Source organism: Homarus americanus, unplaced genomic scaffold (genome assembly GCF_018991925.1).
Source record: "Homarus americanus isolate GMGI-L3 unplaced genomic scaffold, GMGI_Hamer_2.0 scaffold26591, whole genome shotgun sequence".
In the NCBI taxonomy this organism is placed as follows: Eukaryota; Metazoa; Arthropoda; class Malacostraca; order Decapoda; family Nephropidae; genus Homarus; species Homarus americanus.
Window position 1 is genome coordinate 124,413 of NW_024755595.1, and position 25,562 is coordinate 149,974.

At 37.1% G+C, this 25,562-nt stretch overlaps 1 protein-coding gene across 4 annotated transcripts; it reads right to left on the reverse strand.

Annotated features, from left to right (window-relative positions):
* Positions 1-25,562, reverse strand: LOC121856605 (probable serine carboxypeptidase CPVL). Of its 4 annotated transcripts, none has more exons than XM_042352239.1 (10): positions 25,502-25,562; positions 22,967-23,157; positions 22,023-22,142; positions 21,520-21,703; positions 17,795-17,941; positions 13,901-13,975; positions 12,214-12,380; positions 11,694-11,801; positions 3,963-4,109; positions 1-2,296 (listed from the first exon to the last, which is right to left on the reverse strand). In XM_042352239.1, exons 2-10 carry the CDS (start codon positions 23,132-23,134, stop codon positions 2,000-2,002), a joined length of 1,413 nt encoding a protein of 470 aa, XP_042208173.1. In that variant the 5' UTR covers positions 23,135-23,157; positions 25,502-25,562; the 3' UTR covers positions 1-1,999. The 4 variants fall into 4 exon arrangements, with proteins under 4 accessions (XP_042208173.1, XP_042208172.1, XP_042208171.1 ...); XM_042352238.1 differs by having other exon boundaries at positions 25,364-25,503; XM_042352237.1 differs by lacking the exon at positions 25,502-25,562 and adding an exon at positions 25,180-25,262.

Consider the following 25,562-nt stretch of genomic DNA (forward strand, 5'->3'; position numbering starts at 1 on the left):
AACATTCTCCCTTTATTAACAGTATGACTTTCATGTATTACACCAAGTTATCAAATGTAGTAAAATGTACTGGGCCCAATAAATGATCCCCAACCTAATCTAACCTTTATGACTGGGGCTCAATCCTAATGGCTATGTTGAGGTCTATTAGAACTAGAGTCTACTGAAACAGTTACTAATGATGTTGGAATCACAGTAAGCAAATACTTTTTTACTCTAAAATATACATACAAATTTAATATTAGCATATGAGTTACATGTTAACCCAACTGTAAAGCACAAGCATTCCTAGTAAGACTCACAATTATAAGACCAATTATCTCTCTAACCTTGATGGTAATAACAGCATAGTAAACAATACTTTACAAGGAACAAGTCACAACTACTTTGTCTTCATTTATTAATTAATTCTACAACAAACCCAATATAAAATTGGCTAAAATAAATTTAATTACATTTTCACAACCAATTAGGAATTCTTAAAAGTACTGTATTGTAATGCATATCCTTCACTCGTTGAAAATACGTCTGGAAATCTCTAGAAGTTCCAGCATGACAGAGATGTAATGAGTGTCACACGGGTAGAAGATATAGGAAAGAATTTATAGGAGGAGGGTTGTAAAGTGAGGAAAGTTTGGTAGTGGGAATTTTCTAAATGCCAACTCTAAGTACAGCTATTTATTAGTTAACTCAATGACACAGACACATTAATAGATTATTATATTTACGTTACTAGACAATGACTCAACACAAACATGAAATGGATACACATCTCATCGTAAGTAACTCACCCTACGGATCACTCTGAAAATGACTCATGTGTGACCTGAGGGAGGCCCAGCGGCTGGGGGATGTGGCAGGTGATGCTGATGAGAGTGCTGGACTATATCTCCTATGGGAGACTCTGCTAGCTGGGGACTCGGTGTTGGGAGTGGGGAGGGGAGTCTCCTTCCCGACCTTGACTTTTGACGAGTGTGACTGAGTTCTGTCTCTCCCTGTCTGCTTCTGTCTCTGAGAAGGAGCTGTCAGCCCCTTCCCTGTTCTAATCGTAATCCCTCATAGAAGGAGCTGCAGGCTCTTATATTGGAGGTCACAAGCCAGAAGATGTTGTCACTAATCTGGGTGTGTCTGGCCAGGTGTACTGGCTGGAGGGTAGCTTCTTGAGTAACACGGTCATGTCGTCAGGTTAGCTAATGACTAGGCGGTGTAGCTAATGACTCGGCGGTGAGAATTCTGGTTCATTTTGACCGTGACCTCTCTTGGGTCAGGTTTTAATCTCACTTCAATTACGAAGGGTGGGTCAACTTATGAGGGTGTACACACCTGCGCTTCCAGTCACTGCTATATGTGCTGTTCTTCTCTGGGCTGTAAGCTGTGGTCTGATAAACAATCATTACAGAGAGGTGCCAGTAAACTTCGCCCACCGCCTCCATCATCTCGAAAATTTTCTAGAATACCAGCTGATGCCATCAAAGTAACCAATAACATATTTTAGAATAGAAATGCAATATCATTACTGAGGTTATTTAATGAGCTGCCACACCCTTCTCGACACACTTGACTCCACACCTCGCTGTCCTCACTTCCAGCTCACTACAGCATCTTCTGATATTTTTTAGGAGAAACTACCAGAAGAACTAACCTGCTGCTACTAGTTAATTTCATTGTCAGCAGCAGCACTTGGTATAAATCCAAGACAAAAATTTATGATTATTGTTCAGTATTTCAATGATCAGTAAGTTAGGTAAGTAAATACTGTAATACAGTTTATCAAACTTGGAAAAGTTCATGATAATGTGAAGGTCATGTATGAAAATCAACTTCACATTAAGACAAACTTATATAAAAAAAAAAGACAAGTTTACAGGCATCCTCTTTAGAAGGATTCATAACTGAAGAGAATGGCATTGAGTATCAAAACTGTGTTGTTTTATAATGATCAAGTTCTTAAATGTGGATGTAATTTTCAAAATGGTTTATCACAGAGAGCAATACTGTACTAATGAGATGAAAAAGACTTCACAGATGTGAATCGACTGATCATGTCAAATGCCCACAGCGGTTGATCATAAGGAACCATGTGTCCAGCATTGCGAACCATTACTTGAATAAGACCAGGCACCTCTCTCACATACCCTGCAACCTTGCCATCCACACGCCATATTAGACGCGACGACTGCTTAAACTCGGCAGCGTTCTTCCACTGCAGGGAGTTGAGGAAGTTCTCAGTCAGTGTGTATGCAATAATTACATCTAGTTGCCCATTGTATATCAGTACACTGTAGTTATCCAGCAACTGCAAGAAAAAATACAGTTAACAAGAAAATCACTACAGTTATTCGAGAAGACTAAGTGTCACTGGACTACTATGTGAACAATACTGCTGATTATGGACAATACCTTATGACAGCCCAAACAAAACATTTGTTTTGTTTTGGAATGTTTTGTTTGGATAAAAGATTTCTTTTAACAAATTCCATTTCAATTTCACAAGCCTTTTCCCACAGCATGATGGGTGGTACTGGGCTAAATGGAGCAACAGAGCTAAATATAACCATACTCTATGGGTCTGTTGTGAAAGGGAACACCATAGAAGAAACATAAATTACAACAATTCGATATGATGAATGAGAATCTGAGTAGCTCTTTAATTCTTGACCGGAAAAATATTTCAACTCTGTTCAAAAAAATTTCAGCTGGTTTACTTTAATTGCTTCACAAAACTCAGCAGTGACCATCAGTAACTTAACTATAAACTAAGTATCATAAATTTGTAAATACCAGTGATAAAATGGTGTTAAATTCACCTTTGGTCATGATGTAAAGTGACGACAAAACACGGGAGATTATCAAGGATATTTGGACACAAGACACCAACAAAGATAAAAACACAAGGTTCTATGAGTAGACAAAAATATGAAAGAAAATTCCAAGAACAACTTAAATGTTTACATATTAATGTTGTGTGACAAAAAAAGGTTAAATTAATATGGTAAAAGTATCCAAATTTAAGCTTCACTTCATCACAAAATACACCAGTTGGCAAATGTTTACCTTTGACCTTGAATTCTGAGACAAATTTGACATTTCCAACTTTGTCTCATAATGACAAACAAGTTATTAAAAACACCTGTATTAATAAAAAGAAATTGTGTTCCAGAGAAAATAAAGTTAAATAAAAAAAATATAAAAAAAATGGACTCGCACCACAGTACAGGTAGTGTAGTCCACACTTATCACAAGGGATCCGTTCCTGAAAAGCCTTGTGACAATACGAAACAATGTTTTCCCTTAAGAAACAATGTACTGTATTGAGGTTGGGTTGTATTCCTGGCTAGTAATTCTGGGGGTGTTTGGGCTGATTTTTCATACATAAATGCAGGCTTGAGTCAGACAATAAGGTGCATATCTATACAATATACCAAATGACTACAATGCTTGCAAGTTAGGAAAATTTGAAATAAAGAATACATGAGGCTGTCAGAAAAGTTCAGTATGACATGGTACAAAATACTTGGAGGGAACAGAATACTGTACCACTTTGATGTCTGCAAAGCCACAACAGGAACTTATATTGAAAATAAACTTTTGAGTTCTTTATTACTGGTAGTATATCTTGCTTTTTTCTGTAGCTTTTTTTAGTTTTTTTCATAATCAATGAATAAAATTGGGAAGATTGTATGTCATCGCCCACACGTGCCCACATCCAACCTGTATATGTACATGGTAGGGGCATAAAAATCTTTAAAGTACTAAATGTGAACATATTTATGACCAGACTTGACCAACACTGGTATATTCAAGAGTCCATACATGCCCAGTACTTTGAGATATCAGATAGTGTAGGTAAACCAGTAGATCAAATGATTAAAGTATCATTTTAATTATTTAAAATGGAAATATAGCTTCTATAAAATAATCAACATCTCTGCAAATTAGGAAGACAGAAACATGAACTTTACTTCCTCAATCCAAGGTTTGACGCTCTTCATGATGTCTTCCTCTAGGTGGGTCTCAACTGCTGAGCCGTCATTGAACGTCAGGTTTCCAACATGGATGGATCGACGAACAGTGGGTTTATTGATGTACTTAGTCCAATACTCCATGTCCTGCAAGTGTATAGGAATATGTAAACACCAATTCTCATGCTAATCAATATTCTTTACAATACAAATACAGGTACCCCTCGCAATACGAATAGGTTAAGTTCTTGAAAACCATCCATTCGGTGAATTTTCGTTCAGCAAATAAAATAGCTTATGGGAAAATTAGGGTCCAGTTCCCCATTGACAAAAAAAACTCCAATATCTTACCCCAAAAATATGAAGTCAGTTAACGAACAACAAAAAACTTATCATATTTTACGGCAAATAAGATGCACCTTTCTGTCTGAAAAATGGCTAAAAATCGTCCTGCATCCTATATGTGAAGTTGCAGCCTCCCATAGGCTAATGAATCCCCTAGTTGTCATCTCCAGTATGCTAAATTCTACCTAACCCAACTCCAGAATTAAAAATGTTATTGCTTACTTAAACACATTACATTTTTAATTAATTAAAAAATAAAAATTACTGTAAATATAAAACCTGGATTTTTGACGACTGTACTGACGATGATAGCCCACGATGATGAACGTTCGTAAGGCAGACACCCAACTCTTTCGAGGTAGCTAAGCAATAACCATTTCTGAATTCTTACAAGCATTACGAGTACAATCTATTAATATCATACCTGCAGCATTTATTTTTAAATCTACAAATGAAAATTTACAGATAAACGTTCTTTTCACATTTGCATCAGTTAACATCGCTGGTGGCATTGCAACCAAGTTAGACTCGTCACTAACCACCAGGCTACTGGGCTAAGCTGTGAGGTATCATGGTTGTTTTTCAACTCATAATTTTGGGTAGATATAAGTGACTTCCCTCATTTATTTTTACTCAGTTACATGCACACACCATCCTACATACATATTGTGAAGAAAAAAAAGTAAAAGAAATAATTGTCATAAGGGCAAACACATAAAAGGATTATAAATTTCTTTGCACATGAGTTGGGTGGTGTTGCTAGGAAGATGAAGGAGGTAGCGACCCTGCTTGTCTGAGTTGCTATGGCTCAGCAGAGATTGATTGATACGTTTATTGAGTTACAAAAAACATTAATACATCTCAAAGGGATGAAGTGACATAAGTCATCCCCACCCTAGTCCAGGAATGTCCCTCTCAGGACTCACATAAAGCCCTAATATTTCATATAATCAGTTATATACATGCATAGTTATATTCTAGATGCAAAATTTCTATATTTCTTTAATATTTCATCTATTTCCTATTTTTAAACATCCACTCTATTAGCATGGGGACATTATTTATATGGGCATTTCTATATACATTAAGCAATGAACATTCCAGTATATAATGTGGCAGGGTATGGGATCTAGGTGTTCTACAAACTCTACATTCTTTATCCTGCTCACTTCTCTCAGCTCCAAGTTCCCAATAATATTTATATCCTAATCTTAACTTCATATACACTGAATCTTTCCACCTACTCCTATCTTTCCCATATGTAAATTTCGTGTTCATGAGAACATGATGGTAATGTTTCATTGTTTCACTTTTCTCGTATATTTCATTCCTTTTGATATTATCTTCTATTGATTGTATTTTCCGTAATTTGCTCCTTAATTGTTTCAAGATTTTAGTACATATTATGTCGATCTCAGCCTTTTCCGTGGCTCTTTTTGCTATTATATCTACTGCTTCATTAAGACCAATGCCTACATGTGAAGGGACCCATACAAATTGAATATTATGGCCATTTTTCCTTATTGTATTTACTAATTTTCTACATGTACCAATAATGTGTTCAAAGACTGGACTCCCACTGTTCAAAGAATCCAAAGCTGCCCTACTATCAACAAAGAAATATGCATCTTTATACATATTTACAACATTTTCCAATCCTACTAACATTGCATATAGCTCAGCTTGTGTTGATGATATAAAACTGCTCAACCGAAGTCCAATTTTGATGTCATCATTTCCTTGTTCTGTGTACTGTCTTATAAGGATCCCACACCCTACCCTGCCATTTGACATAACTGAACCGACACAATATACATGCAATGTGTTTATTTTAGGCAAATTACTAATCTTATTCCCATATAAAGCCCTTAACTGTCCTGGTTCATGTAATGATTTCTTCATTGTGAGAGGCACTATGTCTAACTCTACTTCTCGTTCTTCCCAGGGTGGATTCTTACAACTCTTCTGAACAGCTGTACACCAGTCTGCCAGATTACATTTTTTAATAATATTTACTAATCCATTCATGTATCCTCTCTTGCCTTGCCTGCAGAAGGTCCTTTTATCTTTTAAACCATCATTTATATCTTGTACAAATTTACCCCCACTGTTCCTTCTCATTAATCGAACTGCTGCAACTGTATTAATTTCATTGACCCTCTGTGAAATGCTCTGTAACCCTAGTTCCATTTTCATTATCTCAATCATTGCATTCTTTTGACACCCTAAAATTATTCTCATTGCTTCATTTTGCATGATCTCAAGCTTCTGTAGCCTTCCTTCACCAGTACAAGAGAGGACAGGTGCTGCATAGTCTATAAGTGATCTGGTGGTAGAAATATACATCATTCTCAGTATGGGTACCCCAGCACCTTTACCACAACATGCTAGAGCCTTCAAGGGCTGTAATCTTGCTCTACATTGAGTGAGGACATGATATATTTATGCCTCTTTACTTTCACAAGTAAAGCCAATATACATTCCTAAATGTTTATACTTTGACTCTCAACAATTTTTCCATTTAGAAAAACGGATTCAGTTCCTCTTCCTTTACATTCACACTTGGTTTTTTCTTCATTGATAACTAAGCCCATCTTTTGAGAAAGAACACTAAAATTATTTAATGCAATCTGCAAATTTTTTAGAGAGTTTCCTTGAAATAAGATGTCATCTGCATAAATGATGGTTACAACTCCTTTGGGATATTTGTGTGAGGCTATCTTGTTCATTAACACATTAAATAGCATTGGACTCAATACTCCCCCTTGGGGAGTGCCTACCTAGTTCAAGTGCTCTTTCCTCAGACAAACATCCCTGATACCATACACAGATTCTCCTTCCATACAAGCAGTCACCTATCCAGTGTAACAACTTTCCTGATACCCCTAGAGCAGCCAGTTCATTCATAACTACTTCACTGTGAGCTTTATCAAATGCTCCTTGTAAATCCACAAAAACTCTACATCTGTCTGCATCATTTGATAAACATTTTATAACACAGTCTGAAGTACATTTCCCTTCAAAAAAACTCAAATAAATTACAAGATAGATTTTCCCCCACAATATATACAAGCCTATTTAATAATACTCTCTCCATCACCTTGGAAAAACAAGATGTTAAAGACACTGGCCTGTATCCACCGGTTGCCTTAGGGACAGGAATAACTATCGCTTTCTTCCATTCTGTTGGTAATCTACCCTCTGTACAGCTCATGTTGAATAAATCTAATAATGGACTATTTTTCATACCAACTAAGCAGTTCAAAATTTCATAAGTTACACCATCTTTGCCTGGTGCTGTAGATTTTCCTTTTTTAACAGCATTTAATAACTCATCTTGAGTAATATCTACATCTGTTACATCACAAATATTTAGAGCTGATGAAATAAATCTTTTTCTTTCATTTTGCCACTCATCTAATGCTTCTATTGTCCTGTTAGGCAGGGAGGCAACACTAGCTGCTTTAGCCCATTTGTCAACCAGTTTATTAGCTTCTTCCTCTGGATGAGGATGACTAATAAAATTACTCCTTTTTCCTCTAATTTTGTTAATATCCTGCCATATTTCTTTGAGATTTTTATTCTCCCCAATGTGCTGTGCAAAGTCTTGCCAATATTTCTCCCTTGCCTCCTTCCGAGCCTGCCCACATATTTTGGCTATATCCATGAAGATTTCCCTATCTTCTTCTCCTCTACCATTCTTTACCCAATCTTTATGTGCTGCCCTTAACATTTATGTCCATCCCTTCAACATTTTGTCATTGGTATAGCAGTGTTTCCTAACCCCATGTGTCTTATCATTTATCTTTTTCTGTGTTGACTTAGTTAAATATCTTTCTATCTCCCCAACTAAGTCATTATAAAAGCTATCCATACAGACTGGTGTATAATTTCTGTATCATTTCTCTATATTTTGGGTAAACACTTCTGTGTCAGCCTTGTTTAGTTTCAATCTCTTCCTCCTACATCTCACCTGTCTCTTCCGTAATGGTAATTGAACATACACAACAAAATGGTCACTGACTAGCTCCCTTATTATCTCACATTCTCCCTGGACTCCCTGACTGCTTATCATGCAAGCATAGTCTAACCTTCCTCCTTTAATATGAGTCACTTCCTCATTTCCTAACAAGTAAGCATCTGGGTGATCTTGTAAAAATTGCCAAAATTTTATACCATTACTATTAATTCTCCCCATTGTTTCGAGTCTTGGATGTCGAGCATTAAAATCTCCTGCAGCCAAAGTTGAGTCCAAAAACATGCAATCTGGTAAGAAGTTGAGGTCAAAACAGACTCCAGAAATATACAAATTTGCTATGTTCAATTCTCCTTCCTTCAAATATAACTTTATACAGACACTTTCTATTCCTTGTACTCTACTCGGGCTTCCAACTAGTTCTGATGGTATGGAATTCTTAATGTATGTTGAGACCCCTCTTATACCTTCACCCGAATAGAGATGAAATCCCTTATATCCAGACAGTTTAAGCAGGTCGCCTTTCCTGTCCCCAGTCTCTTGAAGGGTAATTATGTCAATATCATTTTTAAGGGTAAAGTAATGCACATCTGTCACTCTATTTCGTAGACCATTAACATTCCAGGACATTATCTTAAGGCTAGCTAGATCCATGATTAATATTTACACATATTATATCCTTTCCAATCAGATTCTTTAAGAAGGCCCAATCCTCCTGCACAGAATCCCATTTCCTCAAAAGTTTTTCTTTATCAGCATCTTTACACTTTACCAACACATTTTTAAAACTTTCAGTTGTTGCTCCCTGCACTACACAATCCTTTATTTTCCTCTCCTTCCCTATAATACATATTTTAAGCACTGAATTTTTCAAAAGCTTGAGCTCTTCGCTTTCCTCTTTCCCTTCTAATTCTACATTATTGACAGCTTTGTTTTCCCTTTCTTTATTTATCACTGCATCAAGTCTTTTCTCTATCACTTCTATTTTCTGACCTAACTTTTGCAAAAGCTGAAACATCTTACGCACCTCTTCTCCCAGAATTTCTTTCACAGTTTTATCACTAACCTGGAGGGCTGCACCACTACTCTAACTTGCTACCTGTTTATTACTCTGTTTGTTCCTGGCATCAACAACTCTTCCGGCCACAAGCGCAGTCCTTATCCTTCTTGAATCTTCATGCCAGGCATTCTCAGGGATCACTGTCTCCACTGTCTGTGTTCTCTTGCTGTCTTGTCACTGTCAAACCACAGTGTACTTCTTCAGTGTTCTCTGAATAATTCCTTTGTTGGTCACTTCTCATACGTGGCCTCATCTCGCATGCAATTGAACTAGCATTGTGAGTTTTACCACAATTACAACAACAAGGCTTCACTTTCTCTCCTGCATTGATCTTGTCCTTACAGTTGCTAGATTCGTGCCTCTTCCCACAGAATCTACAATGTGGGTCCAGTTGACAGCTCCAGGCCTTATGTCCCCATCTGCAACACTTGAGACACATTATTGGTCCCTCCACATATAGTGCTACCTTCCTATACCCTGCTCCTGTGATGAACACTTTCTCTGGAACCTTTCCTCTCATTAGATGATTAGAGCAATAACCTGGCTTCTCTCTTTGCCCCTTATTAAATGCCTCTTGACCCAAACAAATCTTTCGTCATCCAATAAGTATTCTGAATCTAGTATTACAGGGTACCTGAAGATTATAACCTTTGTAAGTAGTATGTCGCTCTTCTCTGGCAAAACCATCAGTAATCCCTTGTACCCAACAGTTGTCAACATTTCCACAGCCTCCATGGTCCCCACTGTAAGATAAGGCTTGTGTGTGCCTTCTTTCAAAAGAGGCTCAAAGCTGCGATGCTCCCGTCCTAGTTGTACTGCCCATTTTAATTTTTCAAGGAAGGTCATCGGGCATGACTGAGGAAAAATTAATCTCTTCCTGACACGACCAACTTCACCTTGTGTGTGTTCTTGTCTGCTTCCTTCAAATTCCATACTTTGCTCTGTTGTTGATCCATTCTCCACTATCTCCTTTCTGTTATTTCCATTATTATTACCACCCACACACGTTTTTTGTCCTAGATTTTTTTGCCTCTTCTCCTCTCTCACTTCTCCGCTTTCACTGTCCTCTTGCCAGCTTGTCTCCCTCATCCTTTTAGAAATTTCTTTCTTTTTCACTACCTCTTGTTGTAGCTGTATTTTCTCACTTTCGAACTTCCCTTGTGCTTCATCACTCGTATTAGACTCATCACTACTCAACTCAAGGTCTTCAAGAACTTCGTCCAATACTATCTTTTCTTTACTCTTCCGTGCAGAGTTCTTGAGCGATAATTCACTTTCCATGGGGCAATGTTGACATCCCACAACACCCAGCCAGGAGTGAAGGGACCCCGAGCAGTTATTTTCGTGTGGTAAACAGTAAGTTCCCAACACCAAAGTTGCTTGACGATATTTATCTTATCCTCAAGTCCTTATACACAAGTAGGTAAGTCTATATATCCTTCAGATAATGTAATAGGCTCGAAAACATCCCAAATTTGGGAGCTAGCACTCACAGCTGTGTTTACCAGTGCCCGCGATTTAGCTGCATTTTTTATCTAAACTGTACACAAATTTTATTTGAAGTAAAATAATTGTTAAATAACATGAGCAAGGTAGGTTGTATGGTTTATGAATACTGAGAAAGGAGGTACAGGGAGTTGAGAGTTTGCTTCAGCCTTCTAACCATTACCTTACATCAGTGATATTCCGTATTTATTTATTTTTAATTTGTAATAGTTTTTCAGTATTTTGTATTAGTTTTGTATTTGTGATAGTAACACAAGAATCATCACTATAGTCACATCCCCCTAGCCTTCCCCTACCACTCCAGGCTATGTTATGGTTATTGGGTTAATGAAAAAAAATATATATATATATATATATATATATATATATATATATATATATATATATATATATATATATATATATATATATATATATATATATATATATATATATATATATATATATATATATATATATATATATATATATATATATATATATATATATATATGTTCATCTACCTGAAATTACAAGTTGAAAAAGAAGCATAACATAACTCACACCTTGGTAGGGAAAGGGTGAGGGGAGTGTGGCCACCCCAGCTGACTTCTGGGTGCGCGCGATTTGAATTTTTGCTGGGACCCTAATTCATATAAGCAGGAGAAGCCTACCGTAACATGAAAAAGAGGTGATAATTTAGAAAATTAGTATGAGCAAATTTTCTCATCTTGAACATTCGTATAGCTTGGGATACTTGTAGAATTTCCATGTAGTTGACCTTCTACTCTTACTATACAGTAATGTATTTACTCATTATATTTATGCTAGTAAAAAATACTAAACAAAAATTGTCACAACTCACCTGAGGCTCACCATTAGCGACGTAGTTAAAATAATAACTGAGACCCGTCACGTTGGTGAAGTACGATGGATAACCCGTCTTGTCTCCATTCAGAAGACTGTCAAACACCTGTCATGGGGCTCACTGTACAATATTACTACGCTAATAAAAGCCTAATTAAAAAAAAAAAATTTCACTTTTTAAATTCCAATAAAATAGAAAAACAATATTCATCTTGACAAAGTATTAAATATTTACAAAACAAAGTACAGTGATTGTGAAACAGCTTCTACAGAGAACACCAAAATATAATATCATTGATAAAATTTTCATATTCTGTATTACTAAACAAACTTGTTATGAAGTTAAATATCAAGAAAATGAGAAAGAAGAACTCTTGCAGAAAGACAGAAAAATTTCAAAGGCATCATTTGAGCTATTTCAGAAAATATTAAAATGTGGTAAAGTTGGTTAAGAATAAAACTTCCAACCACATATACTGTACAGTACTGAGGGAGGACAGTCATCAAATGTACTGTACCTCAAAGGCCTTGAGCCACTGATGCTGTTGTATATAGGAAACAGCCAATTCACTCTGCTGCTTGAAGTACAGCAGGACATTGTCATCAATCAAGCCAATGTTGTAGAGGAAGTCCCCATAGTCAGTCATGGTCACTGGATCACAAAGACCATCTCCTATTGCCATTCCTGAGCAACAAGAAAAAAGTAAATTCATATTTTACCATTAATTTACATTTGCTCTAAAACACCAAATGATGTATACAGAACATTTAAATAACAGAGATATACTGTGCCTGCAGGTGTTGGTGATGCTGTATGTACATGCTGCATGTATAGTACGTATAGTATTGCACTGTACCTCTTACCACTGTCCTCACACTATATTTACTTCTCCTGCCTTGTATATTTTTCTGTCACACCCTATGATTCAAGATATATTTCTTACTTATCAAATTGGAAGACATCCACAATAGCACACTGAGGATGTCACACCTACTGGTTTGTACACAGGAGTTCAATAATCTAGCATCAATAATCACTGAACATTGTGTAGCATGTCTAAATGACGAACTTAAATTCTTTGACAATTTTCCTAAACTTTGCATCAAATGAAAAGTTTGACATAAGTCTTCTATGTACCTGCACAGTGCATTAACTACCATATTTTACAGGGTATAAGATGCATATTTTTGTCTGAAAAATGGGCAAAAAAATCAGCCTGCATCCTATATGTGAAGTTGCAGTCTTCCATAAGCTAATGAATCCCCCAGTTGCTGTCTCCAATAGGCTAAATTCTACCAAAACCAACTCCAGAATTAAAAATATGATATTGCTTACTTAAACACATTATTAATATTTTTAATTAATTATAAATTAATTATTCTAAATATAAAAGCTGGATTTATAACTACTGAACACATGATGATAACCCGAGATGATTAACATCTGTACAGCAGACACCCTACTCTTCAGAGGTAGCTAAGCAGTAACCATTTCTGAATTCTTACAAGCATTACAGTCTATTAATGCCATACCTGAAACTTTATTTTTCAATCTACAAATACAGCATGCCCTCCAAATTCACGGGGGCTAGGTTCTCAAAATGGCAGTGAATTGCCAAATCTGCGAATAACATTTGCTGACGGGGGGAGGGGGTTACATTTTTACTTGTGCACAAAGAAATGTATATTCCTTTTATGCGTTTGCCCTTTGGACAATTATTTCTTTTACCTGATTATATATATATATATATATATATATATATATATATATATATATATATATATATATATATATATATATATATATATATATATATATATATATATATATATATATATATATATATATATATATATATATATATATATATATATATATATATATATATATATATATATATATATATATATATATATATATATATATATATATATATATATATATATATATATATGTGTGTGTGTGTGTGTAAACACATACGAATAAATAATAATCCTCTCACAAATAATCGGAAACAAGTGTATTATAAATATTGAGTCTACCCTCAAGTCTACTCCATGCTTTATGAATAACTTTTTAAGAAAAAACATATTTAAAATTTGAGTGAACACAAACATCTGACTTTCACACAGAATTGGACATAAATATAAATGCAAAAAATCCAACCAGTTTTAGAAATGCCAAAATATGAATAACTGACAAACCTTTCAAATTGATCTTCAGTTTTGCTGTAGGATTCTCCTTGTGGATGGTGTAGGTCAAAGCTGGAACATACTTCCCTGTGAAGGTAAATTACACGTCACAAAATAATATACACTATAATTATTTAAAACTTAAATAATGACATCATCATCAGCTTGGCAAATCATGTGCCATAACACCTTAAATTATCTTATGAATTTATTTGTACAATATTACCATTACCATATAAACTATTGATACACTTTAATTTTTCACATGATATTCATACAAAAACTTATTTCGAGGATGAATAAAACATGTTTACAGAATTAAAATGTTTTCTTCTACTACTATATAGTACTTACTCATATTTCCCTTACATTTTATTACCAGTTCAAGTCTTTTTGGCAGGGATTCTACTAACATTTGAAAATACTCTCCATCCATCTCAAACTCCCACATGCGCTTGATTTCCTCATGTAGCCGATGTACAGTTGATGTGTCCCATGTTGACAGCTTCCAATTCATCTCGTGCCATACATTCTCGATGGTGAGTTCCCAGGCCACTACAGCAATGGAATAGTCCTTTCATGAATCCAAGTTGTCATACTTTTTGAGCTGTGACGGAGGGCACCGTCTTGCATGAAGAATGTGGACTGGTGAAGTCAATAATAATCCAATAAATGCTTTTCCAAGACAGTCTTGTAGCGATCAGAGTTCATTGTCGTGTTTTGGGGAAGGAAATGGAGGCCAGCACAACCACGTTTCCCACTGAACGCTCCCCACACCATCACACTTGCAGGATGTTTCACGGTTTTAATGGTGTAACAAGGATCATACCGGCTGGTGTTGGTGGGCCTTCTGACTGTCCCTTTCCCTGTAGTGGTGGTATTTTCTTACAAAAGCAGGCTGCTGACGGTGCATTCGGTCTGTGCAGCTTGATGGGAAGGCAGATGAAGTTCCTTCTGAAAGCGATGTTGAATTGTTTGTTCTGATACATTTTGCAGGATGGGGGTGTGCTTTCTTCAATTGTGATGCACTCATACAGTATTAGGATCTCCCATTACCTCAAGCCTCAGTAGTGAATCAGTTCATTTGAAGGTCTTCCTCGGTCTTTCTGGTGAAAATTTCCTTGGTCGAATAACATTGCTGGGATGGTTGTGTGTCGATCGCATGAGCCACTTAATTGTTGCCATTCCTAGTCCTGTTCACCTTGAAATTTCTTTCAGTGACTTTTTCCTCTAGCAGGACAAGGATTCGACCCTTCTCTGCCTTAGTCATGTTTTTGGGAGCTACGAGTAAAGTTTTGAAAGAAAATTTTGAGCTAATTGTGGGTGTGTCTTAATTTGCACTCATCAGCTTGGTGAGCGAAAATTAACGTTTACCCGGATCGATAGCAAGTGGGGCACTGGCCAAGTTTCTCCCATTTCTAGTCGTGCGGGAAATGCCGGAGAGTTGCCAGATGTTATATATTCCCGTCATGACAAATTTGGTGGGCTACTTTTCACGTGGTGAAAGCATGTATATAAACACAACTAATTATGCAGAGGGGATTAATAGTGCCTCCTCAACACACAACCACATTAAGATACGGTAGATACCTGTACAGTAATTCAACAACAAAATCCACAAATTTGGTGGTACAGCACAGTGGTTATGTGCTTATCTATCAAGACTGTATCCTGGGTTCAATCTCTGGCCTGGGACAGATATGAGAAGGGGATTATCCACTGTAACACTATCCAAACATGGCAGGTTTCCTCTGGGTACTGCAGTTTCCTCCTGTGCTAACACTAGATAATAAAGGTCATAACAAAGTAAAACAAAACAGACCAACTACCAAAACAACTAATAAGGTGATAAATGGTGAATTATTAATAATAAATTCCCTCATACCTTCATGCTGTGTATGACTAAACTTTCTACCCCACTGACGGCCAGCCTTCACATCTACTCTCACTCCTCAACCTCAAGTACCCAGTACAGTATCTGCCATTTGCTCATATATGAATCATCTTTTTTTATTAAGCTATTCCTTTCACATTATCGATTTCCTTCTTCCACAAATTATAAACCCTGATGAACTTTTTATATAACAGTATACAGAAGTGACAAAGCTTGGTATTATTTCAAAACTTGACTATCAACTCTACCAACACGTCCAAATATAATTTAGCTCCACAAAATTGTTCTCACACGCGACACAGCATACTCATTTGGGTTTCTGTACCTTCAGTCCTGGAACACAAACCATAGATGTTTCTTACATGGCCTTTAAAATAGTATTCTGGATTATATGCTATGTCTTCATCCCTCTCTAAGATTTTCGAAACTATCTTGAACTGCCATTTTCTCCGTCACCTTGAACGCCTTTCTCTTTTGTCGGATCACCAGAATGGCTTTCGCCAGGCGAGATCTATTGGTGATCTGCTCTCCTATTGCACCCATCTTTGGTCATCCTCTATTAGGGATTATGGGGAAACTTTCGTTGTGGCCCTCGACATCTCCAAAGCATTTGACAGGGTATGGCACAAGTCTTTGCTTTCTAAACTTCTCTCTTATGGTTTCTCTCCCCAACTTTGTTCTCTAATCTCTTGCTTCCTTGAGAACCGATCCATGGCAGTTGTTGTCGAGGGATCGACCTCTTGCTCTTCCTCTACCAGTAGTGGTGTCCCACAGTGTTCTGTTCTTTCACCTACTCTCTTTCATTTTTTTATAAATTATTTACTTAACACTACAACTAATTCTATCCATTCTTATGCTGATGATTCTACTCTTCACTCTTCTTCACATTTTCCCCTTCATCCTAACTCTCAAACTAGATCTGTTTCTAGAACCGATATCATTACTTCTATCAATACGGATCTGTGCAGCATCTCTGAATGGGGAGGTACAAACTTGGTTAATCTCAATTGTAATAAAACTCAATATTTACCAATTACACTTTGTAAATTAGACGATCTCCCACCAATTATATTTCAGGACGCTATCATCCCCCCAAATTCTGAAATAAATATGATAGGCCTCACAATTTCCTCCAATATGTCCTGGAAATCACACATCCTTAATATAGCTAAAGCTGCCTCCCGAAAGTTAGGAATGCTGTACAGTTGCCGTAGCTACTTCACTCCTGAGCAGTTGCTCCAAGTAAATAAGGGATTCATTCGTCCTAACTTGGAGTACTGCTCTCATATCTGGGGTGGCTCCTCTTCTGTCCAACTGAAAGATAGGGTGGAATCAAAGGCATTTCGTCTTATTAACTCTCCTCCTCTAGTCAACAATCTCTCTTCCCTTTCTCTTCACCGCAATGTTGCTTCACTCTCTCTCTTTTACAGGTACTTTAACGGGCAATGTTCGGTGGATTTGGCGTCCTGTGTACCGCCGGTAAGGCCGTGGGCTCGTAACACACATCTTGCCCGCGGTGCCCACCATTTCTCTGTGGATGTCGGTCACACGAGAATAACCCGTTATAGTACCTCCTTCTTTCCTCATACAGCCAAACTGTGGAATGCTCTGCCTTCTTCTGTTTCCATACTCATACAATCTGTCTCACTTTAAAAGGCTGGTTTTCCGGCATCTTCGTGGTGTAGATTAACACAGTACATATAACCTTTTCAATTTCTTTCTGTTCTTTTTTTTCGCCACCCAGGCCCCGTTGTGGGCCGTTTGACCTGTGCCCAGGTGGGCTAATTCCCGTAAAAAAAAAAGTCATCCTTTCTGTTTTTAACATTTTTCCTGTTATCGTTCTCAAAATAAATATCCTAATTACTTTCCTTGAAACATGCACATTCATATCTTCTGCTTTTATTATAGTGCAGTACGTACTAATAAAATAAGGACACAGCCCCAACAAATCTTTGACCCACAGGTCCTACACCAGTGACTGTGGCCCAACAGTCAGTTTGCTCAAGTCTTACCAGCATAAGATTCACCCGTGACAAAGAAGTCATTGCGCTGCAGCTCCGGGAACAACATGAAGAACTGCAGAATGGCAGCGTACAGGTCTCTGCCTACATCTGTCTGGTTTCTGGCATAACCAGCATCATCTCTTGTGAAGCTGAACCCTGGTGATGAACAACTCACTCACTACACTGTGCTGTACTGTACTTACCATTAACAACAACAAAATATCTGAATCAATCTTGAAAACTCTTATTAGAGTATCAAAACTATAAACATTTTCACCTAAATAAGAAAGACAACCAGTAAAATTTTTTACCATATATTTATATACAAAACACAATGATAAAGTTGAAATTACCTTGAGTTTAGGATTATTAACGATTCTAATCAGTGTGCAAAGGTCCTAACAATAACAGTATCTTTGAAATATATTTGGTAGTGGTGCTGGTCCTCCTACACATTAATTCCCCTAATACTAGTAAATATGACAAATTTTGTGACAAGAGGTACCGGTATGGCCAGCATAAGGACAGAACCAGACAATGTGATGTAGTTGTGGCCAGAATTAGGCTAGGATACAGACACACCTGGCAAGTTAGTAACGCTGTACTCATACCGGAACACTCAGCATGTAAACTTTGTGATAAACCTTTAAAGCATACACTTGAACACTATATTATTGAATGTGACACTGTCAAAGACTTCAGGCCACCTGACTTATTGTATCTTGAAATTTGTAATTACTACATTGAATCAGGGGTGCTTGAGGACATTCTTGCTGTTTATCCCAGATTTGCTAGCCCACACTGATTAGTCTTCAATTAGAATATGACTCCAATGTATGTGAACCACTGACCTATATATACTGCTAATGAATATGATGTATTTCTTTCTTTGTGTACGAAACTCTGTCCTGCATGGCAGTGAACAGTGACATTACCCACATGAATCTGACCTATATATGGTGTAAATGAATATGATGCATTTCTTTGTGTACGAACCTCTGTCCAGTATGGCAGTGAAGAGTGGCATTACCCACATGAATCTGACCTATATATGGTGTAAATGAATATGATGCATTTCTTTGTGTACGAACCTCTGTCCAGTATGGCAGTGAAGAGTGGCATTACCCACATGAATCTGACCTCTATACATACTGTATATAACTGTTAATGAATATGATGTATTTCTTTGTGTATGAACCTCTGTCCTGCGTGGCAGTGAGAAGTGATACCACCCTCAGTGTCAAGACCTGACTGAATTACTCAGAATAGGCAAACTGTACTACAAAGTTTTGTCAATAAATTTGTTAAACGAAAAAAAAAAATCTAATACTGTGGACCACATTCTAAAATTTACATTTCTCCAAAGAGTTGTGAATTGTACTTAACATAAGTACAGTCACCCACAAAAATCCTGTTGCCTTTCCTCCTGAACCATGAACCCCAAGATTCAGAATTGTGAATTAGAAGCATTTCTGGACAGAATAATGAATCAATGTCTACTGCTTCGGGTTTACGAGTCAGAATCTCAGGGTTCATGAAATAGCAAAACAGGCATCAGGAGTTTTGGTGACTGTACAGTGGAGTAAAATTCTAAATATAAATTTAAAAATCATATGGTCTGAGTATCAACTTAATGAAGATAAAAAAGTTGAGATTCATATCAGTCAATACTGATACAGGTACTGTATCTTATTTATTGACAAAAAAAAAATATTACTGCATTATTAAACATTGTGAAAAAAGATGGCAGGGAATTTTTTTCTTAAATTTTATGATAATTATTTACATGTTACTGTATTCTAAAAAAATAAAAAAAATAATTAACATAAATCAGAATTTTAAATATTCTATATGTATTTAATTATTTCATAGCTCATTAACCCCGAGGCTTTGGTCGGCATACCAGCCCTCACATAGGTACAGTATATTTGAGAATATTTAAAAGCAATCCTAGTCTTACAAACTGACCATGCATGATATAAACAGGAAATAAATAAATGACCTTACCACAGGTTGGCAACACAGGGGGCTAGGAAGAATCGAGAATGTTGGTGAAGTGGCGTGTGTGATGCAGTAGTAACGAGGTAAACAACACTAATTTGTAGGCAGCATGAGGTGGTACAGGACACTTATTTTACTATGTTATTACTATTTACACTATTAACAATCATTATTACTGCTCCAGTAATTGATCACAATACTAGACTTGTGCTTGGGGGTTGAGGGGTAGAAACACATGGTGGAGTCCAAAGGTGAGATTCCTACATCACAAAAGCTGAGAAGAGACTGGGGGGCTCTCATGTGTTAGTGAGTAAAAGATAAATACCTACTTGGCAACATAATCTAGCCAGGCATACCCTTTTTATTCAAATAGGCCCGCCAAAGATCAAAATGTCAAAATATGATGTGACCCGAAGCTATACAATACAGACACGCCATATGACGTGACTCGAAGCTTTTCGGTTAAATAACACTAATTATTTGAATTTTAACATTCTGAACCCGGATCCTTAACCAGCATGTAAAAGAGTACGTACCTACATATGAATTTTAAACAAAATCCATGTTTTGACCTCATATGCTGAAACTATGGATAATAGATCAGTCGTCATTTACATGATAAAAACCCCTTTTTCTGGAAACTGAAAACTAACATGTTTAAAGGGTAAAGATAGTCTATATTACTGAAAAAATTTATATAAAGGGGATTTAAAATTTACGAGGACAGCATAACTGACGTTTTAATTAATCTCTATGTCAAGGGTGGCCAAAACGTCGATTGTGATCAACTAGTAGATCACAAAGCAATTTCTGGTCTGGTAGATCACAGGATAGGTAGCCTATCAATAGGGACCTTAAAGGTACAGTACACAACCCGTCCATAGTTAAAAATAAATAAAATAATTTTTTTTTTTTTATACCCAACATTCATGGCATCTTTTGTCTTTGCATCTACCCATCATTTAGCAAGGAAGGACACATTAAAAAAAATTGGGGAAATATTTAATTAATATGTCACAGAAAATGATACCACTAACATAAAAATCTGCCAAAATTTCTCTCTCTCTCCATTAAGACTCAAAATCTATCCACTGTATGCTAGAGGTTAGGAAAAATTGTGCTAGTAGATCATGTTTGGATAACCATGAGAAAAGTAAATCCACTCACACAAAAGTCTGACCACCCCTGCCCTACGTATTTAACCCTCTGATGGTAGCGGGGTGATTGAGAAAGCACCCAAATAAAAAACCTGTCTCTATACAGATGCAGTTGACTGATTATGTCCAACATAAATAATGATTCACTTCATAATGAGACATCTTAACACCATCTATAAATAGACTACCACAAAATAAAGCCACTGCAAAATTTTTACTGGATCATCTATCCGACCTGTATACTATCATCATCAACATATTCGTCACTTGATTGTATATACTATACGTATTCTGGATCTTCTGTAATCTCAAGCTACGATTTATTATCACTGCCATCACTGTCCTTTGCAGATTCTATATCATATGTATTATCATCCATAAATTCATCAATATCCTGTACTATCAGTTGTTGATCGCAATCCTACAAACACTGTTTGTTACATGGCCAATGAGAACCATTCCTTTCTCATTCTCAGCAGCTGTTTCATGGTCAATGTGAACCAACAACCATCCAGTGTTCTTAACCTAAACAAACCTTTGTTACCATAGTCTCAGGTTGTCATGTCTAAGGCTCACCTGTGCCTGCTGGGTTATCAATATAGATGACATTGTGGTTCTTGGTCCAGGAGGTGTTGCGGGGTACAATGTGCAGACTGGCGTCAACGTTGAAAGGTCCGTGTTCAGCAAACAGTCCAAAGAGGGAGGAGCCACCAGGTCCCCCTTGTAGCCACACCATCACTGGGGCATTATCTGCTCGAACCTAGGATACACACATCTAAATATCACTACAGTACAGTATTTGGCAACTGTGTATGGAATTCCACTACCTCAAGTGGCAAAATATGAATCACAAAAATGGAAATGTTGAACTAAGGCACATAAATGTGTTGACGGAGGAACTATATTAGCTCCTCTGCTCTTTGATCATAATACAAATCTAGAACTAATACAAGAACTACATACACAAAATTAAAATTGTGTTGTATCATTTCTCTGCTGCAGTATCAGTTTCAATTTCCTTTATAATATTACAAATTCTTATATTCATCACTGCTATGAGTGAGTGTGTGAATCCTTACCCTCGCTGGGAAGAACCAGAAGAAGAGGTTTGAGTCATATTTCTTGTTGACTGTTAGGAAGCCGGAGAAGCTGTGTCCATAGCGGTGGCCAAGACTCACACGACTCAGGGATCTCGCTTCCTGGTGAGTGTGGTGGTAACAGTGATTACCAGATAATGAAAGACAATTGTTGACCATTGTTTAAAACTAAAAGGTATTCTTTAAAGTTTATAGTGACACATACATACATATGTGTATAAAAAACACGCGTGCACGCACACACTAGAATGTCAAGGGTCATGTTCCTGGAAAACCTCATAAATGCAGATACAGTACTTGAATTAACTGAGATAAATAGGGTTAGGTTTTCAGATCAGACTGAATATAAGGGGAGATTTATGGTGCAGTGGAGGGGAGGCCCTTACCACAAGTACCAGACACCCTTACTGCACCACTGTGTGGGGGTTATACTTTTACTTCTTCCAGATGCAAAGGCACAACTGACTGGTGAGGCAGGGTGTACAGTAAACAATGCACATCTTATAAAAAAGGCTAAATCTTAAAATATTTCCACAATCATCAGTGAGAACAACCAACACAACCTATCAAGTCTACATAAAGACAACTAATATAAAGCTTTAATTCAATAAACTAATTACAAGAACTTCAAAAATGTATAATTCAATGTTGGCAGAGATTTTTACATTATGTCTCTATGATGGATGAATTATATACGTACTAATTTATGAAATATTCCCTTTCATAAAAATACTGTAGTACCAAAGTTATGATAGGTATAAACACCATACTGTACTGTAACCAGGTGAGGCAACACAATGCACTACTTACACAAGTATAAACAACTACCGGTACAGTATATAAAGAGTGAACTCTTCCCGCATTAATTTTCTATTACTTTACATAACAACACACACATACTGTAAGGTATTACAGTAATCTCATACCTTAATTTTACCAGCTTCAAGAAGTGGAGTCAAGAAGAGAGGTTTACCAACAGACTCCCAGGAAGACGATGGGACGGTCAGGTCACCGTGGTCAGGAAACATCTTACGGAAGGGTCCACGAGCCTGAACCACAGCAGTGGCCACAACCAGCACCACCACACACCTCATGATGTCTTATTCACTGTTTCAATCTGAAATGTTGTTTTTTATATATAAAATATTCAAACAGTACAAGATATAATCTCAGTTAAACTATATCATTACATAATTACTGATTACTGTATATACTTGTGCATAAACCGATCCCCTGTGTAGTTTGATCCCTGAGTTTTTCCTATACCTCTTGTATAATTCAACTCTAGCTTTTGATAAATACTAGGTACAATATAATCATAGAAATATTTTGTAGCAAGACACCGGATTTACACCAATGCATCTTGGCCGTGATCACAACCACAACAGCTGGTGCTACGAACAGTGTTACCAATCTTCATTAACCTAACATAACCTAGGTCACAGATGGTTGGCGCAGAGAATTATCGAAAGTTCAGAGGGGTTGGGACGGGCAAGGAGTGACCTAGTTGAGGTGTATAAGCATCTCAGGGGGCACTAATCAGTCGAGTGTCCTTACTTGGAGCTGGCGGACGCTCGCCCCACAAGGGGTCACAGATCAAGATTGAAGAAGCCGCAAGTCCATCCAGAAAACAGTGAGGGCAAACTTTTTCGGAGTGACGGTTGTAAACTCTTGGAACAATCTACCCCAAAAAGTTTTGTGACAGCACCGAGTGCGAGCTCTTTCAAGACAAGACTTGACCAACACTGGAGCAGGTTCAGGTACATTCAGGAGCCAGTGCATGCCCAGTATTTGCCAACAGTGCGTGACAGAGATGTGACCGATCGCCCGGGCGGCTAGCGAGGCGATCTTTTGGTGAAGAGGATAAATGAAAAGGAAAAGTAATCAGAGACGTGACCGATCGCCCAAGCGGCTAACGAGCCGATCAGTGGCGAAGAGGATAAAAGTAAAAGTAATAACTTTCCCCGCTGACAAAAACTGACTTCATAAAAAAAATCACTTTCAGGTATTAATCATTAACATAACACATTACCTGTACAATATTTCCGAAATTGATCATATCACCCTGCCTCTAAAAATACTAATGAGGAATGTGAATGTAACTATACAGTCAAGGTCCAAATATTAGCCGAGGTGGGATTTAATCATATCTATTTGGCAATGGATGTTTTACTGTGACCGGCTAAGTTCCAACTAATGCAATTTTACCGTAAGTGCACTCTGGTAGGCTAATCGTCCAATACCGGCAAACAATGCGAGAACAATATGTAACCGTGACTTGGGCGGCATTTGACATTTATTTTGCCTTGAGTCGATCGTTGTGTAGCTGTAGACATACCTAACTATATTTCTGTTGTGCATGGAAACTTATTATAAAAGAGGCTACATTTACTTGAACCTAATAGAACCTGACCTAATCAAAGAAACCTATCTAACCTTACCTAACTTCCCAGCCTGGGTGAGAGGGATCCCGATCATATGAATACTTAGTCAATCAGAGCGCACTCTCGGTAAAATAGTGTTAGTAGGAACTTGGTCAGCAAAGATGGTAAATTTTTCTTTAGGACATGAGTCCCAAGGGGTTGACCAATATGTTTTTCCAGAGTATTTTGGTGTGTTTTAAACGAATCCGACCTCCCACTCTGCGTGTTTAAAAAAAAAGAACTAGCTTTAGAATTTCTTTACATCTCATGGTGTTATCCCGACCTCAGTAAAGTGTCCCAAGTGTAATAAGGAGTCTAAATATCGGCAAGACTAATCAGCGTCAGCAATCTGTACCAATCTCAGAATCCAAAGACGAACCAGAACCAGGCCAATAAGGTAAGAAATAAGTGGTTCCATCATATGGTGAGAGTTAGGTTAGGTCAGGTTATTTTAGGTTATATTAGGTCAGGTTAGGTTTATACTTTTTACCTTCTAACAGAGTTGTGTGTACTAACGCATATTTACCTTAAGTTCTTTCAACGGTGTACGTAAATAATAAATGATACATTATGCCGTCTTCAACAACATAAAGAACGCCTTTTAAAGTTTACTCCATAATGTACAAAAGATCTATTTTGTCATGATTTACCAACTGACACATGTAAAGTTAAATATAAATTGGTGTCGAAAAATCAGTGATAATCACTAAACTTAACTTATATTAAAGTTACATCAGTGTTGTAGGCCTGGACCCTCCACCTCACACCCGGTCACTCAACTAATGCCAACATTTTTTTTCAAACTCTTTATGCATTTATTGTTATTAAACTATTTTAAACCTTCATAGCGATATATCCAAAACATAATAATGTATAATTACACCTTTAAATAACTCTTACCAACTAATAAGTTGTCCTCTCCAATCTTGTTGTCACATCACCTGACTGACCGGCTGACGCGCCTCTGTTGTTTACCTTACATGATGCTGGAGGACCACCACCAAGTTCACACCTTTTTTTTTTTACTGTTATCCTTACCACTGATCGGCTTGTTAGCCGCTTGGGCGATCGGTCACTTCTCTGTCACGCACTGTTGGCA

Coding starts and splice junctions, on each gene's coding strand:
- LOC121856605 (XM_042352239.1), bottom strand. CDS start 23,134: ATGAGGTGTGTGGTGGTGCTGGTTGTGGCCACTGCTGTGGTTCAGGCT. Junction 11,802..12,213: donor AGTGGCTCAAGGCCTTTGAG/GTACAGTACATT, acceptor GCCCCATGACAG/GTGTTTGACAGTCTTCTGAA. Junction 4,110..11,693: donor TCGCTAATGGTGAGCCTCAG/GTGAGTTGTGAC, acceptor ATACACTTGCAG/GACATGGAGTATTGGACTAA.